At 40.9% G+C, this 19461-nt stretch overlaps 1 protein-coding gene across 1 annotated transcript; it reads left to right on the top strand.

Annotated features, from left to right (window-relative positions):
* The first annotated feature begins 971 nt into the window (after positions 1 to 971).
* HTR3A (5-hydroxytryptamine receptor 3A) lies at positions 972 to 13621 on the top strand. The gene is made up of 9 exons (XM_007494766.2): positions 972 to 1309; positions 4393 to 4559; positions 5236 to 5280; positions 7120 to 7229; positions 8649 to 8818; positions 10097 to 10257; positions 10815 to 11025; positions 11152 to 11388; positions 12540 to 13621. The coding sequence occupies exons 1-9, from the start codon at positions 1243 to 1245 to the stop codon at positions 12836 to 12838; spliced, it is 1467 nt and encodes a 488-aa protein (XP_007494828.1). The 5' UTR covers positions 972 to 1242; the 3' UTR covers positions 12839 to 13621.
* Positions 13622 to 19461: the final 5840 nt, after the last annotated feature.

Genomic DNA, 19461 nt, shown 5'->3' with positions numbered 1-19461 from the left:
CCTTCCAGTTCTTTGGTGTTCTGCATATTGTAGTTATTTCACTCATGTTTTCCAAATAGAATTGAATTCTATAGACACTGGCCATGGAGAATACAGGGGTACCTGGCTTCTCTACCATATAATACATTTAGGTTTATGCAGATGACAAATGAGGGTGAAGAGTCACTCAGTACATTGACCATGTCATTCAATTTAGAATTCCCAGCTCTCAGGAATTTACACAGGTGCAAATGAGATCTCTGTAAAGTGTTTTCAAACTTTAAAATTCTATATAAATGTTACTTTTCCTCCTCCTTCTTCTTACTATTATTATTATCATCATCCTTATTTACACTTAATTCTTCAAAGATAGACTTGAGGAAAGCTACCCATGAAATGAACACTAATAACCATTTTGTTTCTGTAGTTGTCATAGTTTTATTTTTTTAACTTAAAGTACTAAAAGGAAGACTTTCCCCAAGAGAAGTAATGTAATGTTATAAAAGCACGAGTGGAGCCTTACTGTTTCCACTCTCTTCAGCATCTGGAACTCCCAGGGGAGCTAACAGGAAGACAGTAGGCCAAGGAAGAGTCCAGTATTACATCTCCTCCTCCCTTGGTGCCAGGGCTCCCCAGGAGAGGATGCCACCTTCTACTTACAGGTCACACGCAGAGAAATATCATAGAGAAGGCGGCACCTTGGAGCCAGAGGTTCCATGCTCGGACCCCTTCCCTGAGGAGATCCTGCAGCCTCCTCCCCTTTCTATCTTCCCTACTTCTCCTTTCCACCCCCACCCCCTGCCCCACTCCCACCCCCACGCTACGGAGGGGAGATAGAGGCAGAGGCTGAGTCCACGGGCCAGCTGTCTAGGGACTGAGGTCTGAAGCTTCCGTCGCGTGACATCAGCCGGGGTGGGCTCCCCTCCCCTCTTTGCTTTCTGCTCATCCCCCTCTCTCATTCCCTCCCCCTTCTCTCTCTTTCCAGCCCTGAAACCTGATGCACGATTAACCGAGTGGCTTCTCAACCCTGATGGCTGGGAAGCGCAGGGCTGCTGCAACTTGCAGAGCTTTCCCTAAAGTGTCTGAGGAAAGAGGAGAGGAGGGGAGTACAGGACTGTGGGTCCGGTGAGCAGCGGGGTGGGAAGCGGACACCCCACGGAGCCAGCTAGGGGCGGACTTGGGACACGACTTGGGGGCGGATTGGGGGGAGGGCTTGCCCTAAAGGGACACGAAGAGAAAAGACGTCCCAGCAAGACCGCAACCATGCCATTGTCCCTACGTCAGGTGCTCCTCTCCCTGCTGTTCCTGATTTTCTTGGGGCCAAGTGAAGGTAAGGGGACTCGTGGGAAAGTTCTGTGGGCTGGCGCAGAGTCGACTTCTGGAGGGATACCCACTAGGAAATGCTCCCGCGCTCGCTCCGCTGCTCTCTTGGCTGTAAGGTTGTCGCGGGAGCAAGGACTTGGATAAGTCCTCTAGACTAAAAGAGTGGAGAAGGGGGAGTGGGATAGAGAAAGGAAAAAAGAGAGCCAGAAGAGAAAGATGGGAGGTTCATGGCTGTGTCCAAGGAAGGAAGGACTAGGAAGAGGGACTATAAAATTGAAGGGAGAGGATCATACAGGCTAACACCGCACAATCTCGATGGGCCGCTAAATGTAACTTGGACATTTCCATTCTTAAACTAGCAAGTTTGAAAAGTTGAAGCTAAGTTGTATGTGTTTTTTAAAGTTAGTTAATTCATTATTGTTTGTTTGTTTGTTTGTTTGTTTTCCCAATTACATGTAATAACAAATCTCCACACAAGTTTTTGGAACTTATCTGATCCAAATTGTCTCCCTCCCTTCCTCCCAACGAGGAGGGGGTGTTGAAATTAGACCAACATCCTTGCCTTTCCCATTTTAAACTATGGTTCTCCCCACAAGCCCCCCATCCCACCCCATCCTTCTACTCAGTCCTGGGATTTGGCTAATTATTTGCCAGCTGACACTTGTCAAAGGGTTATGAATATTATTTTCTTCCCCTCTGTAAATCATTTGCAGAAGCACTGGGGTGTAGGTAGTGCTAAGTGATGATCACAGTAATTAATATGGCTATTTGTTTTGCCTTCTAAACTGGAAAGTATTCTGTAAATAAGTTATTATTTTATTATTATTTGATCAGAAAACAGCTCTTTCTCTGATATGTTTGCTTAGAGAGACTGGGTGGACTCTGCCTAGTTTTATCTAAGAAGATGGAGGACTTTATTTCAATTCTCTTTTCTCTTTTCTCCTTTCTCCCCACCAGCCATTCTTTATAACAGGAAAAAATGTTAAAAACAACAACAATAACAACAAAAAGTTCAGCAAAACTAACCAACACATCAACCAAGTCTGACATTATATGTAGTGTTCCACATCCATGGTCCTCCACCTCTCTAAAGAAGCAGGGAGGTGTGTTCTCATCTCCTTGTTGGAACAATACTTGGTTATTACAATTTCCCAGCATTCAGCTTCAATTGTATAGTTATTTCTATTTACATTGTTGTAGTCATTGTATATATTATCTTCCTAATTCTGTTTATATTTTGTTTTGCAACAGTTCATGTGTCATTCCATACTTCTCTGTATTCTTCATTTTGTATAGTACAGTAATATTACATTATATTCATTACATTGCCATAAGTTACTTAGTAATTTAATCAATCAGTGGCCATTCTACATTATTTCTAATTTTTTGCTATTATGAAGAATACTGCTATAAGTGCTTCACGCAACTTTTTTTCAAAAACAACAACAAATCATTGATTTCCTTAAAGTATATGCCTAGCAGTACAAAGGGCATTATTATAATTTTAGTTACTTTTTATAGCATTATTTGGAATTGATTTCCAGAATGATTAGACAAATTAATATCTGTAGCAATAATGTATTAGTGTGCCTACCCCTACAGCACTTCCAGTATTTACTGTTCTCATCCTTTCCCATCTTTCCAGGTTTGTTGGGTGTGAGGTGAAACCTGAGAGTTGTTTTGATTTGCTTACACTATACTTATGCTACAAATGAAAAGGCCCAAGGAGTCTACAATGGGTAGGGATGGAGAAGAGTTAGGGAAAACTTCCTAGGAGATGAGACTTTAGCTTGCATTTCTTATATTAGTAGTGACTTTGGAGAATTATTTCAAATGACAGTTCAACCATGATCCACTATTGTGAAGTATTGCATATAACATTTGGGGTTTTTTATACCCCATATAAGAGAAAGAAGTTGAAAAGGATCCACCTTCTTATAACACTCCACCAAAGCCTGGACACTGGTGGCAATTGTTAGAGGGAAAGATCCAGGATATCAAAACACTCCATAAAGCCTTTCATTTATCCTTGTTAGAGTCCCACAACAAGACCTCTCCCTCTTTCTCAGAGGAGAACTTGAACCATAGAGAGAAAATTGGGTGACAGGGAATTCTGGACAAATCGGACTAAGACACAAGAAGTTGGTTTTGCAATTCATTCCTATTGCTCTTTAGGCCTCCATGTTCTTGGTCCTGGGAAGACTGAAAGACAAACTGAGTCTGCAGTTGACATACTCTGTTAGAGGTAACTTGAGGAGACAGATGGGAGATCAGAGTCATGCATAGGGGCTGGGCATTGAAAGCTTTTCTTTGGTCAATTCCTTGGCAGACCTTTGCACTTTTGTAGTTTTAATTAGTCAGTTGATAAGTATTTACTAAATGTTTACTATGTGCCAGGCACTGAGCTAAAAGCTGAAGATACAAATAAAGGCTAAAGATATTACCTCCCCTCAAAGAGTTTACAATCCCAGAAGAGAAGTCTTTATAGAAATACTTCCTAGCTGATTCTCCCATGGATCTGGCCAGGGTTCAGGAAATGTACCACAGAGTTGCCCTAGACCCTGAAATTTACCTTCCACTTATGTGGCTTCATGAAGCAGATAACCTTTGGTATCTCTCACACCCCAGCATTCCCTGTCAGCAATTACTACCTCCACTGAAAGATCACTAATACCTTCATGCAGTCCCATAGGTCTTAGAGCCCACCTATGTAGAGCTATTTCAATTTACCTATCTCAATCAAACACTTGTGACAGAAAACTGTCTATTCCTGATCCATTCCCCTTCCAAAATTTATCTGACTTATATTATCATTCCCTTACTGTTCTGATATCAAATTGATTTGTCCTTCCTAGGCAATGCATTTGCATTTTAACCAGAACCTTCTGGAGACAAGATATTTTGATTCAAAGGAATAATTCTAATAAATAGGGTTTTATGGGAGGAAGTTTGGAATTCTGGGGTCAGAAACCCTTAAAGTCGCAGTAGATAGGATCAGTAGTGGGTTCAAACCATGTTAAAATAGTCCTGATTAGCTGGGAAGAAAGGATAGAAGTCTAGCTATTTACTGTATTCTGAACATCTTTCTAGCCAAAAGGAAGCAAAGCCCTAAAGTACTCAACAATACCAAGCCAGCTCTGCTGCAACTGTCTGACTACCTCCTGACCCATTACAAGAAGAGTGTCCGACCTGTTCGGGACTGGAGGAAGCCAACCACAGTGTCCATTGATGTCATGATCTATGCCATCCTCAGCGTGGTAATTATCTAACTAGCCAGTTACCATAGTCCTGAGCACAGGGACTGAACCTTCCAGATGAGGAGAGGACCATGAAGACCTGTCAGGGGCAATGGGGCCAGGGGTAGGGGTGGGAAACACAGTTAAGTCTCTGAGGCAGTGTTCATTCCAGACAGTCACATGATGTTCAAGATGAGGCACAATGATGAACAATAAATAGATCAGTGGAGGTAAAGAAATTATAGTGCTACACAGTGAAGGCAATAGTATGATGGAGTTGGAGTGCAGTGTTGTGCAATAGCAGACCGAAAAGCTATGGTATGTGCAAAGATTCAGTCTTGTATGTATTCTGTAGGGGAAGTGTCTGGGCAGAAAGAGGCAGAAAAACAGCTTCCATAGGTCCTTCTCTACCCCGCAAAAGGCACACAGAAATCATCTCTCTTCAGTTCCTCTAGCAAAGAATTAGTCAATTAGGAACAGAATACCCTCTCCTCTGGGACACTTGATCTATGTTTTCTTAGCAGTTGGACACTCTAACCTTGAATCCTTCTGGTAGAATATGGTTCTTTCTCTAGGGTTTGTATGTACATGAAGGGAATATCCAAGGAATATCCAAGTGCCTTCTTGGTCCTCACTGGGATAGGGGGGTGTTGTCTGTTAATCTCTGCTTGTCTTTTGTCTCTTCTTTATCTCACAGGATGAAAAGAATCAAGTGTTAACCACCTATATCTGGTACAGACAGGTGAGCAGTTCAGCCCCTTACTCACTCTCAGTCCTTGAAGATGAGAACTCTGGCTCTTAGTGATGTTCCTTGTCTCCACCTTCCTCAAATATCTTACCACCTCCATGTTTAGGAAGACAGGAATACAAAGTGCATTAAGCCAGATGTTTGTTGTCTACATAGTCTTTGAATCTGTGACTGTTTCCGACTTCAATTATTCCCTACACTTAACTAAATTGGGCATATGACTATCCCTGGTGCTGATCCTGGATTGGTAGATTTAGTTGGCATTCATCTGTTTCTGCTTAGGGGTTAAGGAATCACACCTTCTGGCCAAAGATGTGATTGTTGTTAAATGAAGGACAAAATGGGAACCAAATTGCTGAAAAGAATGAGAGCAACAGACCTAAGACAAGGAATGAGTTCTCAGCTTATAATATACTCCTGAGCCACTCTTGGACATTGTACAAAGAGGCAACATGACTGCTGCCCTCCCTAATTTGTTAATATATGCACTCAAAGATTTCCCCCGAGTACTGTTTTGGCTGCATCCTGTAGATTTTGATAGTATGTCACATCATTGTCATTCTCTTCAATGAAATTATTAATTGTTTCTATGATTTGTTCTTTAGCTAACCAATTTTGGAGAATCGTTATTTAATTTCCAATTAACTTTTGATTTGCCTCTCCATGTACCCTTACTAATTATCATTTTTATTGCATTATGATCTGAAAAGATTGCATTTATTATTTCTGCAAAGAGGAAACATGATTCAGTGAAAAGGGCACCACTTGACTTGGGAGTCCAAAGATCTGGTTTAAATATTAGCTCTGTTCCTTAATAGTTGTGTATCCTTGGGCATGTGAACATTTTCCTCATCTAAAAAAAAATCAGAGGCCTGGACCAGGTGATCTCTAAGGTTCATTATAATTTTAAATCCAATGATTTACAAGGTCTTAGAGTTAGTTAGAAGAGACATCAGAGATCATCTAATTTGATTGAGATTCTCCAATCTGGCATGACTAATTCTGTGATATATATAATTGCTAAATTTTCCAATTTCTTCCCACTTTTTTCTTTCTAGTGTTTATATTCAGGTTGGAATGTGGAGTTACATTTTTTGGTTCTGATCACTGAATAATCTTTTTGCATGTCTTTTAGGGTATTAGAGGTGGCACCTTTCAACTGATTCTTCTCCCCCATTCCCCATCAGATACTCTGTACCCAATTTTGGACTAGGGACCTTCCTGGCTCTGGGAGAAAACACACACACATTATTTTTATTTATAAGAAATATTAGAATACTACCAGTTAAAGCTATGTTATGGAAGGAGTTGAAGGTGGAGTAGGAAACAGCCAGCAGTGGTTCTTTTCTTTTTTAGTAATTTGCGTGAAAACCAGTGTTTCTTTTTATTTTTTTAATTGTATTTAATTGATTAATTTAGAGCATTTTTTCAGGATTACAAAAATCATGTTCTTTCCCTCCCCTCCCCCTAATCCCCTTCCATATCCGACATACAATTCCACTGGGTTTTACATGTATCTTTGGTCAAGACTTACTTCCATATTATTGATATTTGCACTAGGATGATCATTTAGGGTTTATAACCCCAAACATATCCCCATTGACACATGTGATCAAGCAGTTGGAAAACCAGTGTTTCTTATCCCATCCTTATATAGCTAATTCCAAGGAGGAGCACTCCACACTCTTGTTGCTAAATCATTCTTCCAGGTCAATGGAAAAGGCATGAGGAAGGGCAGTAGAATACCCTAACAGGGTGGTTAGCAGATCCTTTTTGTAGCAGCAGGGGATGCCAGTGATCGTTTCTTACCGGCTTTCTCCCCACTTCCCTCAGTACTGGATTGATGAGTTTCTCAAATGGAATCCTGAAGATTTTGACAACATCACCCAGCTTTCTATCCCCACTGACTACATCTGGGTCCCAGACATCCTTATCAATGAATTGTAAGTCTTGGCTCTAAAGGCTTGTGTATGGGGGCTGGGCACTGAACAGGACCCTAAATTCTACTGACTTTGGCTCTGAGAACTATAACAATTTGCCATTCTATTCTAGTCAACTTGTTATAGAATTAATGCTGATCTTCTATAGTGCTACCTACTCTTTGTAGTAACTATTTCATCTTTCAACTAATTCTTTTCCCCCAACCCCAAACATATCAGATATTCTTTGCCTAATTTAGGCTAGGGACTTTCTTGGCAGAGAGAATATTATTTCTTCTTTAGATGTAAAAGTGAAATGTTTTCTCTTCTAAAAATATCAGTATTTTAAGAGGATGGGAGTTGGGGAGAGTTTTAACCCAATGGAGTGATTTTCTAAAAGTAAAAGTTTCAGATACCTGGGTGGATCAAAAAGATTGTACTAAGTGTTCTTGTGCCTCTCAATCATTCCAGTACTTTCTTCAGGTAAAACAAACACAGATGGACACCTTCCCAGCCCCAAACTGAGTTCTCAATATGGTCATCTTAATTCAGGTTGCCTTGGGAGTGTCAGTCTAGATTTCTAGAATTGTTTTGTTTTGTTTAAGACAGAAAAAAGGAAAGCAATTACTCCGTATCATCCTGCTTTCCCCCTACCTCATAGGAGATCAGGCTATAATGACTATAAGCATTTTTTTCTAGCTTTTCTCTCTGGATATCTAGTAGTATAGGAATAGATGTGGAACATTATGAAATCCAAACTTCTCATCCTTCCTCTTTATTCCCAAGGGGAAAATGGGAAATCTAGAATAACACTGATCTTTTCCTGGTGGTAGGAAGTGGGCATATTCAAAATGGTCAGGACTATAGCTTTCTTAGCAATTTTTTTTGACCCCTGATTTCTCTAGCTCTCTTCTAGGGGTAATTTTTCCTATTTCAGAAGCAGGGAAAATGGAACCTGGGAATTCTGAGCAGAGCTGGAGATAGGATTAAACTTAGATGACCTGGCCATACTCACATACACTGCTCTCTGGCCATGAAGCTGGTGACAGTAGATATTGGGCTCTGAATTCCTATACAGTTAAGGTAGAAGTCACAGGGAATGATAAGCTAAGGAGTCACCTTAAAGGACATTATGTCCTATGGAGCATTCCAAAGACTGGAAGGTCACTTTAGACAATGATGCATTTTGCCTGCCCAGGTTGACATATAACAAGAAAGGGTAGAATATTCAAGGACTATGTCTTTAATTGCCCTGGAAACAATAACTATAACACCAAGAGCTTAGGCAAGAGGGAGGGAACCAGGCTAGTCTAGGTTACTCCAATTATCCTACCACTTGCTAGATCCCTTTAGATTATCTCTGAAAGTCATCAGAGTAGGTATTCCAGGTTGTCTTGGGAGTATTTTCTCTTCTTTGAATACTAACTCCTCTCCTCTGGTCAGTGTGGATGTAGGAAAATCCCCAAACATCCCATATGTGTATGTTCGGCACCAGGGAGAGGTCCAGAACTACAAGCCCATCCAGGTGGTGACTGCATGTAGCCTGGATATCTACAACTTTCCCTTCGACGTGCAAAACTGCTCATTGACCTTCACCAGTTGGCTTCACACAAGTGAGTATGGACAATTGAGACTGGGAAGAGGCAAGGGCCAAGGTGGCCTGGTTGGATGGATATCACAGAGAGAAGACATCTCTTCAGCATACCCCAAATAGTACAATTCCCCATTCATTACAGACTGTACATCTTTCAGATATCAGATCAAGCCTTGCACAAAGGTACAACCATAGGCTTGAAACAGTAATGCTACATATCTTTCTAGCAGTGAAGAATGGATTTTTCTTATTTTTCTTTCTGTAAAATACTGAAAGAGAACATAGGTAGGTTGGGGAAAATCACTAATATAGACTTTCATGGATTGGTACTTGATACCTGCTGACTATAAGGTTAGTTTGTCCCTTAGATTAGACAAATATAGCACATTTTGTCCAAAGTCAGTCAGTCAACTAACATTTATTAATCTTCTACTAGGTGATAGGTGCTATGCTAAGTTCTGGGGATATGAGGAAAGGCAAAAAATGACCTGCCTTCAAGGCATTCACATTCTGATGGAGGAAGTAACACAAAAACAATGAAATAAACAAGTTATAAACAGATATATTGGAGATATTCAGTCGCGGTAAGACATTAGCATTAAAGGGGATCTGGAAGAGCTTCTTCCAAAATATAGTACTTTACTTGAGATTCGAAGGAAGCCAGGGAATCTAGGAAGCAGAGATGAGGAAAGTGAGTCTTAGGCATGGGGGATAGCCAATATGGAGTTTTGTATTTAGCTAAAGAGTACTTTTCCTTTTCTTATTCTTATTGGGAGGGAACCTGGAATTTTTCTCCCTGAATAAGAAGTCAAGATAATGAAATTTTACTCAGCATTTCAGAGCAGAAGGAAAACAGTGGCCACATAGAAGGCACTTAATAACTTTTTTAAACCTTTTTTTTTCTGTTTTAAAATCGATACTAAGTATCTGTTCCAAGGCAGGAACAATGGTAAGAGCCAGGCAATGAGTGTTAAGTGACTTTCCCAGGGTCACACAGATGTATCTGAGTCCACATTTGAAACCAGACTCTCCAGTCTCCAGGGCTGTCTCTCCATCTATTAAGCCACCAAGCTGCTCCAATAAATATTTGTTGATTGATGGCTAGAGCTTAAACCTAATCACCTCAATTTCTGATTGTGATTGGACTATTGAATGTGATTAGCTACAATGAAAAGCATCATGGATTATGCCATAAGAAAAGTTGGGAGGTGGAATGAAAGGCAAAACCTCCCCACCATCATCCTGCTTAGTCTTGTCAACTCTCTTTCTCCCTCCTTTTCTTATTTCTACTTTGTAGTCAGGGACATCAACATTACCCTGTGGCGGTTACCAGAAAAGGTGAAGCTTGATAAGAGTGTCTTCATGAACCAAGGAGAGTGGGAGCTTCTGTACGTGCTGACCCAGTTCCACGAGTTTAGTGTTGAAAGCAGTGACAGCTATGCAGAGATGAAGTTCTATGTGAGCAGGGCAAAGGTTGGGAGGGGAAAACCCTGGCACAACAGACCCTAGGGTACTCCTGGGGGAAGAGACTCTTCTTCACAATTTCAATACTTCAGGAAGATACTAAGGGGGGCAAAAGTTAGTTTAAATTTCAAGCAAAGTGTGACCACTCCTAAAAAAGCTCAAGGAAGTTCCCTAGACAGCCTGGAAAAGTTCAAAGAAATGGTCAGGAATGGCCCAGTAGATGAGGAGACAGATTGAAAAAAATGATTTGAACAAAAACATTTTTTTTTTGCCCAATAGGCTTCCAAAAAGATTTAACAATTCTTTCTGATTGATTCTCTGCTTTCCTCCCATATCCATCCCCAAATTCTAATAAAATCTTGCAAATAGCAACTGACCAATGCCCAGTCACTAGAATATGCAATCTGCCCTTTTTTCAATCTGTGAAATTTGTTAGGTAGACTTCAGGAACAAGAAATAGGTTGTATTTATGAGCTTGCAAGACTAGACTAATAGGATTCCAAGGCCTTGACCATCTCTGGCTTCCCTCAGACACTCTTCCCTGCTCCTAGGTGGTCATACGGCGACGGCCTCTTTTCTACACTGTAAACCTGCTATTGCCCAGCATTTTCCTCATGGTCATGGACATCGTAGGATTCTACCTGCCCCCAGACAGTGGTGAAAGGGTCTCCTTCAAGATCACTCTTCTCCTAGGCTACTCTGTCTTCCTTATTATTGTGTCTGACACACTTCCAGCCACAGCTATTGGCACCCCACTCATTGGTATGAGCCATTCCCTATTATTGGTGGGAAAGGGGAGGAAAGAGAACGTTCAGTCTGGCAGAGATGACTGCCCATGGCCTCACATATTTTTTCTCCCCCTCCCCCAAACCTCCTAATGTTGCCTAGGTGTCTATTTTGTGGTGTGCATGGCCCTACTGGTGATCAGCCTGACTGAGACTATTTTCATTGTACGGCTGGTGCACAGGCAAGAACTCCAACCTCCTGTGCCTGCCTGGCTTAGGCACCTGGTACTCGAGCGAGCTGCAGTTCTTCTCTGCCTTCAGGATCAGCCACATCATAGTCCCTCAGCCCTCCAAAGATCCACAGTCTCTTCTTATTCCACTGAAAATGACACATGCTCAGGTAAAAAAAAAAAAAACAAAAAACTGGGAATTGTATAAAGCTCAAAATGTCTCCTCTCAAGTCCTTCATTCTAATTTATATGAGAAAGGACATATTTTTTTTTTAACTGAGTCAAGGCTAGTACAATGAAGAGACAGAAAAATGGATAGAATGGCCTCTGGAGAATCCTAACATACCAAGGAAGGCTTCAAAGTTGGACTTTTTTGCCCACCATGCACTCAGAATAATAAGAGCAGACAGACTGAAGGCTGAAAGCATATATTTAGGGCCTCTGTCCTTTGTTGGAGACCTTCACATACCTGGGTTATAGAAAAAGATGTGGGGGACACCCCATAGGACCAAGCATAAAAGGACTCAAGCTCTCATATGTCAGACCAGTTTATTGTCTATACCAAAGGACTTTGCACAAATATCCAATAGAACTAGGAACTGTCATTGGCGACCAAGCCATAGCCTGGTCACTTCTACCCAGATGATAAGGAGCTATCATTTCTAAAACCATCTTTATCCACAAAGAGATCAAAAATCTTCCCTTGAGTTCCAACAACTCTGAGAGATAAGGGGAACTCAAGTGTTCTTACCTAAATGATGAAAAAATTGAGACTCAGAGAGGATACCTGCCTTGTCCAGGATCATCCAGTGAGTCCTTGGTGTGACTGGAACAAAAACTCTGATTTCCTAACTTCTAAGCCCTTTTTGGGTGGGAAATTCATGTCCATGAAGCAAGATTTGGGCTAACTTAAATTCTCTGTCCTCATATAACTGCAAGTTAGTCTGCTGCCTTTGCATCAAGCCTTTCTGTTCACCAGCTGATAAATTGCCTTCTTCTAGGCTCTTCAGTCCCAGGTGGTGAAGATGAGTAAGCATTGAACTAGGAATCTGGAAATCTGGGTCCTAGTTATAGCTATACCACTAATTAAGTTACCTTTGTGAATTTGGGCAACTCTAACCTTTTTGAGGTTATATTTCCTTATGGAATGAATAACGCCTGCCAGCCACTTAACAGGATTATTGTGAGGGTCAAATGAGATGATATGCATGTAAATACTTTGAAAAATACAAAGTACTGTATGAATGTGTGGATTTGATATATTATTCAGGCCATTTTCCCCTGTATTTGCTCCAACCCCAATTCTCTCCCCCTCTTTCAGCCACCATAAACCACTGCAGCAGGTTGGGAGGGCATCAGGACTTGGAGAAGACCACAGAAGAGAGGAGCAACCCTTCTCCACTATCCCAGGAGAACTCCTCGGTAGTACATGGGCTACTTCAGGAATTGGCAACCATCAAGCATTTCCTGGAAAAGCAAGATGAGCGCCGGGATATTGCCCGGGACTGGCTACGGGTGGGCTCTGTGCTGGATGTGCTACTGTTCAGAATCTATTTGCTGGCAGTGCTAGCCTATAGCATTACTCTGGGGACTCTGTGGTCCATCTGGCAATATGCATGAGTTGATCCAGACCTGTGAAGGAAAGTAGAGATTGGAATAGGAGGATTATCCCACATCCAATAGACTCCAGAATATGTTAAACACATATACATTTTCATTCTTAGCTTCTCCAGTTATGCAGGGTAGAATTTCTTTGGATGTCTTGGACAACCATGCAACATAAATTTGTTCATCACACAGTAGGAAAGTGAACCTTGGAAGTTAGCTAGCAATCAATTAGGATATGCTCTGGCATTTGGGGATCCATAGGTTATGATCTCCTTCAGCATAAGGTTATTATAGTAGAATGTCATTATAACAAATACCACTATCAGCTAACAAATGGAACCCCCAAGCTTTCTATGTTAGAGTGAGAGACTCAACCACACATTCTTTCCTATATATATGTGGGCTATGGTTTGACCTGCAGTACAAAAGAGAACATTGAGCAAATCATTTAACTTCTTTGAACTTCAATTTCTAAAACAAGAAATTCAGATTAGATGGTCCTTACAATCCTTTCCAGCTTTAATAGTCTATGATTTCAATCTTGTGAGCAAGGCTTCATGCTAAGACCTGGGGATACAAAGATCAAATAAGACTCAGTACCTGCCTCAAGAAGCTTACAACACAAGATGCCACCAATTTCCTATTATCTAAGGACTAATGTGGTTCAAGGTATGGATTATCCAGGCTCCTGTTCTCTCTTCCTTCTCACTTTGTGGCCATTTTATTTAACAAAAATGCCTTCATCAGATGGGAGAGGGAGAAAAGGAAGGAAAATAAAAGGAAACAAAGTGTAAACCTGTCCATCTGACTCTTTTTTCAGCTTCACTGGTGAAAAGCTGAGTGGCTTTAGAGCTACTAGCTGAAATTAGGTTTGGGGATTATCTGTGGTTTTCAATCATCTAGGTCTCTCTGTTGGCCTCAGGGAATTGGGAGTTGACCATATAGTAATTTTGTGTGATAGGGAGTAAGTCTGTTGATAAAATATAATGTCCATAGACTTTCACTGTTGGAGGAAGAGGTACTGGGCTCTACTTTATGTCTGTTGTGTTAAATAGTTTCCTGGCAAGGTTCTGGGGTGAGGGAAAACCAGAATTTTGATTCCCAATGGAGCTATGGGTTGCTGTGAATGGTGCTCCATGGTGCTCCATCTAGTCCAATTTTTAATTTCTAAGATTTCACCATCAAGAATATGGGACAAACAAAAAACCAAAACAAAAAACGAATTAGGGGCAGTGAAGTCCTCACAAATGCTTCTAAAACTAGGGATTGGATTAGATGTCAGGACCATTGGCAGTACCACTGGACTGCTTTTTGGGAAACATTACATAGAAAGTTAAATTGAAAATTTTCCACTCCTAGCTCCTGAGAAGCCTCAGAGTATGGCCTGAACTGGCTTGGTCTTTGATCTAACCCATCAATTCTGATCCACACTCATACTTTTTTAGGCTATTTCCAAGATGTGATACCTTAAGTCAGAAAAAACATTATCCATTTCTACTAACTACAATCAATCAGCAAAGCCTGAGATTGGTGAATTGATACCTATCTTCTGTTTCATTCATTGAATTTGTCCCAATGGGAAGGCTTGAAATTCTACCTGTGTCCAACCCTCATTCCTCTCCTGGGCTTCTTATCACTAAGACATAGAGGCAGTGATGGTGATTGTTGGTGAATAAGTGGGATGGGAAAGTTGCTCTAAACACTGGAAGGTCTTAGAGGACTCATAGAATAGAGATGTAACAGTGGCTAAAGCAGTGGGCCTGGAGTTAGGAAAACCCAAGTTCAAAAACTGGCCTTAGACACATACACTAGCTGTATGACTATGGGCAAGTCACTTAACCTCACTTTCCCCCACTGTAAAGTGGGGAATAGCAACTTATCTCCCAGATTGTGAGAAGCAAATGAGATAATATTTGTGAGGCACCTTAGCACAGTGGCAAGCACATATTTGGTACTTAATAAATCTTTCCCTTCCCACAAGCCTTATCAATACATTTATTCTGCTATCTCTTTATATCATCTCTAAATTTTAATATTTCCAGCTATATTAGATTCAAGAAAACAACTTACACTTATATGATGTTTTGTGAGATCTTTGAAATGCCCTGATGTAGGCAACGCAAGGAACATTACCTTGTTTTTTAGACAAGAGAAGTTAAGCGACTTGACTACAGTCACATAATGGGTTCTAGACTTGAACTCAGATTTTCTGATTGAAAAGTCCAGTGTATTTTCTACTGTTGGCTTCTCTAAACCCAACCAAGTATCCTACTTGGTAATCTATCCCTAGAACAAAAATGGTGAGAACCCAAGACAACAAGAATCCCCGGGGCTAGAAAGCCAAAAGAATTATAAGAGGAGTCAGGGAAATCTCATGGAATGAAGAATGGAAGAACCACACCACTGTGTGGCTAACTCTTCTGCCTCTACCATACCTATGCACATAGGATTATTAAATGTTCACTAAACATTGGATGACTAGATGTCCATCTCTGGGGGGAAACAGGACAGAATCTCCACCTTCAATATACCCTCTGAAACTATCTTTTTTGAAGGACTAATTATGACTTCACTTAAACCCCTTAGGATTCCCAAGTATGGTTTTTCTTGCTCTGGGAACAGATACCTGGAGACTCCCACTGGGATGAAATTGAAATATGGGGTTCAATTGTCATAACCTTTCCCAAGTCTGTCCCTATTGCTCACAAACAAGGGGCTTAGGAACCTAGTGATAAGCCTTGCTCTGGTCAATACTCCACTGAGCAGACATCACACACACACACACACACACACATTTATGTCCCTGGCTAACAGGATGAGCATGTGGATAGTCTCACTCTGTTAATGCACCACTAGCCAGTAAGTAGGTACCTATTGACAAGGTATCCAAACAGAGAGTTAGTAAGACACTCAATCAACTCATTGATTCCCCATCTCCCCCTCCATCCTTAAACTCTCATTCACAATCAATGGGGTGACAGAGCTGAGCATTATGGTGGCCAATTAACCACCTTTTCGAATGAGCCCCTGCATGTAACATCTCCTGCTCCACCAGCCATGACCAATCAACTCATTGATCTAGCTTCTGAGTAGAGTAACCCAGGAGGGAAACCAGGTACAGAGAGAAGGACATTTTTCCTGCTTGTCTAGTACTGCCTTCCCTATACTTGACCCTCTCTTCCAAAGAATTCTTTGACCTGGTTGGGGATTTAGGAAGAAGAGAAAAGGAAACCTCTCTCCTGGAGACCAGCTTTTCCTCACTAGGGTCTGCTACTTCTGCCCTGTTGCCATTTCAGTTATTTCCCTTTATCTAATCCTTGCTAAAAATGGAGAAACACTTAGAGGTAGCACATAAGCAGCAGGAGAACCAGCAGTAGAACTAACTTTAGATTTAGATCCAGCATTGCATCTATACTGTTAACCAACTATAACCTTGAGCAAACTAGTTAATCTCCAAAGGTCACGGTTTCCTCATCTGTCAGAAAGTCACTTTACTTCCTTGTATTTCCATTTCCCCATTTGCAAAATGAGGGGGTTTATGGAGTAGATGATCTCTAAAAAGTCTTTCCTAGCTCTGACATTTAACTTATTTTAGTCACCCCTTTACCAATATCCTTGTAAATATCCTACTTCTCTCCCAAGCCTTCTGTTATATGGCCTCATTCTTCTTTCTAACTGGTCCAACTTTCTAAACTTTTCACTGTCAAACAAAGAGCAAGATATCTTTTGGTCATTCTGACAATAATCATTACCGAATCCTTTTGGGCTCCTACTGACTCATCTCCGAATTCTTCATATGCCCTGAAGCTGAGAAAACTGGACATCACTCAGGAGCATCCCTGAGCCTATATTTGTGTCTAGAATTTGGGTATCAAAAGAAAGCCAGAACCCCCATTAAAAGAGGGTGCTTGTGAAGAGGAGTTGTACTCAAAGTCCTGGCTGGCTCTTTTCTTTCTCCAAGGATCTGTAAGTCTAAGAATTGGGGGTGGAGGCGGACAGAGGATGTAGAACTCCTGGAGAAGAGTGGGCCAGCTTTCACAAGCTGAATTCTTCTCTCTCTTCCTTCTACCCAATGACAGAATCAATACATTTTGAATCTAATCTAATAACAGAGATTTAACAAGGGGATAATGGGAGCAGAGCACCAGGCGCTTTGTTTCTCCTTTCATGCCACAGCTGGGGCTCATTATCCTGGGACAATGCCCCATGCTAATCACTTTATTTCTCTCCTCCAGAGTGCTGGGGAGAGTTCTGGGTGTAAATTGGGGAGGGGGGGGATGGAGATGATATGCTTTTCTCTTGATTGGATGGGAGTTGAGTGGGGGTTGGGGTGGGTGGAGAAGGGGATGAAGGCTGGCATAGCCAGATTAGGTTCTGCTAAAATTTTCCTGACTTGCCACATATCTATTGGTTCATTCCACCAACTCTCAAAACCTTTCTTATATACCCTGACCAATCAGGGAGAAAATTGTCTTAAAGAAAACACATTAAGCAACCTATATTTAATAACCAGCTGCTCAATGAGTGGTTAGGAGTTGGGTGTTCATATTTTTTTCTAACTTCAAACTCTGATTGAAGGTCTCATGGCCAGTCCTGAGATTGGCCAGGACTGATTCTCATGATTACAGAGTCAAGATACAGTGAATGGAGGGCAATGAACTTAGAGTGAATAGAGATCTGAATTTGAATCTTTTCTTCACCATTTACTAACCTTGAGGCCATAGTCATTACTTAGCTTGTATGAGTCTGTTTCCTAATCTACTACATAGGGCTACCCTCTACTTCAGAAAACTGGTGCAGAGGATCCACAGAGATAATGTTTATAAAGCACTTTGTAAACCTTAAAGCTCATTTCTCAGCTATTATTATCCCACTTGGAAGGAGGCACTAAAACAAGATCCTCTCTGAAACTGCTCAAGCCTCCTATCCTCCCAGAGAGAGGGAGAATCTGTGACTATAGAGCTACCTTGGAAATGAATTTCGCCAGTAATAATAAATAAGAGCTATATTAAGTAATGGGTGGCTAGGTGTTGTAGTGGGTAGAGCATGAGACCTGTAGTCAAGAGGACTCATCTTTATGAGTTTAAATCTGGCTCTAGCCATCTAAGAAAAAGAAGTCATTATTATGATGGAGATGATTATGATGTTTTTATCTGAATCTGTGCTTTCATCAGTGTAAGGAACTTCTGGTATAGAAATTCCCATCACTGATACAGATTGGTAATTTATCTGCAATTTATAATCCTAGATAATTCCCTTGGGCAACCGGAGGCCTGAAAAAGCATGCCATTAACAACCACAGGAACAACCACCGCCATAATAACAGCAGCAGCAACAGTAATAGCAACAACATACCTATCCATATTTACATAAAACCTTAAGATTTGTAAAATGATGAGGGTAAAGAATGACCCTAAAGGGAGCAGAGAAACCAAGACACTGAAGTGGGATATTATTCCAGGTCTTTCTGAGAGGACTTTAATGTATTTTTCCTTTGAAACCCAAGAAAAGGGGTTAAATGACTCATCCAGGCTCCTAGGAAGTGAGTGATGACAGATTTGACTCCAGATCCTCCAGACTCCAGGCCCAGCACTCTATCTACTGTGCCACCTAGCTAACTCAGGGCTTTAAAGTCTTTCTACATCCTCTGGGTAAGTACATACATTCAGAGGTATGCTGAAGCCAGTTCCTATTGGTTCACAAGCAGGTTGTTAAAATGTCAGTGTATTTTAGAAAAACATGGAATGATGTGCATGAAATAATGACTGAAATAAGTAGAACCAAAAGAACATTGTATACAGTAACAGCAATATTATTTGAAGTTACTGTAAATGATTAAAACAAGTAAGTAAATTTTCAGTGTAAACATTTATACCTCAGAAGTAAATTATCAAAGATTACAGATCAGGACTTTATTGTTTTTTTGATTGTCTAGATTAAGAAAGTGATGGAGAAAATTTAATAATTCAGAACAAACTTTTAAAAGCATGTCCATTTTCAAAGAGTTAAACATTTTTCAACATACATTGGTCTAATGATTCATGTGCCAAACTTCTTCCTTCCCTCAACAAAATAATGAAGAGCAAAAAGCTTTACAAAAGAATAATAACTAATATTGATATGGCACTTACAATGTGCTAGGTACTTTATCAATTATTATCTTATTTGAACCTTACAACAACTCTGTGGAATAGGTGCTATTATTAGCCCCACTTTAAAGATGAATAAAATGAAGTTAACTGACTTGCCTAAAATCACAAAGCTAAGGAAGTATCTGAAGCTGAATTTGAACTCATGCCTTACCTGATTTGAGAGCCAGTGCTCTATCCATCATACCACCTACCCATCCCAAAACACCTACCTTGGGCTTCTCCTAATCATCCAGTACCCCAGAGAATAAGTAATAGAAACCAAAAGACTGGGCTGTCTCAGAGAGAGGATAGGAAATGTTGGCATCACCATCACTCTTATTTTAGAGAAGGGAGAGTAGGGTACTGGACAGATACCTGTAATAGCACAGCCCAGAGAGAAAGGAGAAGCTCCCTTCTCTATTCAGTTTTCCCCAAACTCCTGGATCCCACTTCTTTTCTCCCTTGCCACTCTCCTCTTCTACATTTGTACCCACACAACCATGT

This window comes from Monodelphis domestica, chromosome 4, assembly GCF_027887165.1.
Source record: "Monodelphis domestica isolate mMonDom1 chromosome 4, mMonDom1.pri, whole genome shotgun sequence".
NCBI classification, from domain to species: Eukaryota; Metazoa; Chordata; class Mammalia; order Didelphimorphia; family Didelphidae; genus Monodelphis; species Monodelphis domestica.
The sequence above is the reverse complement of the archived record's forward strand: the minus strand, read 5'-3'. Positions and strand labels throughout refer to the sequence as shown.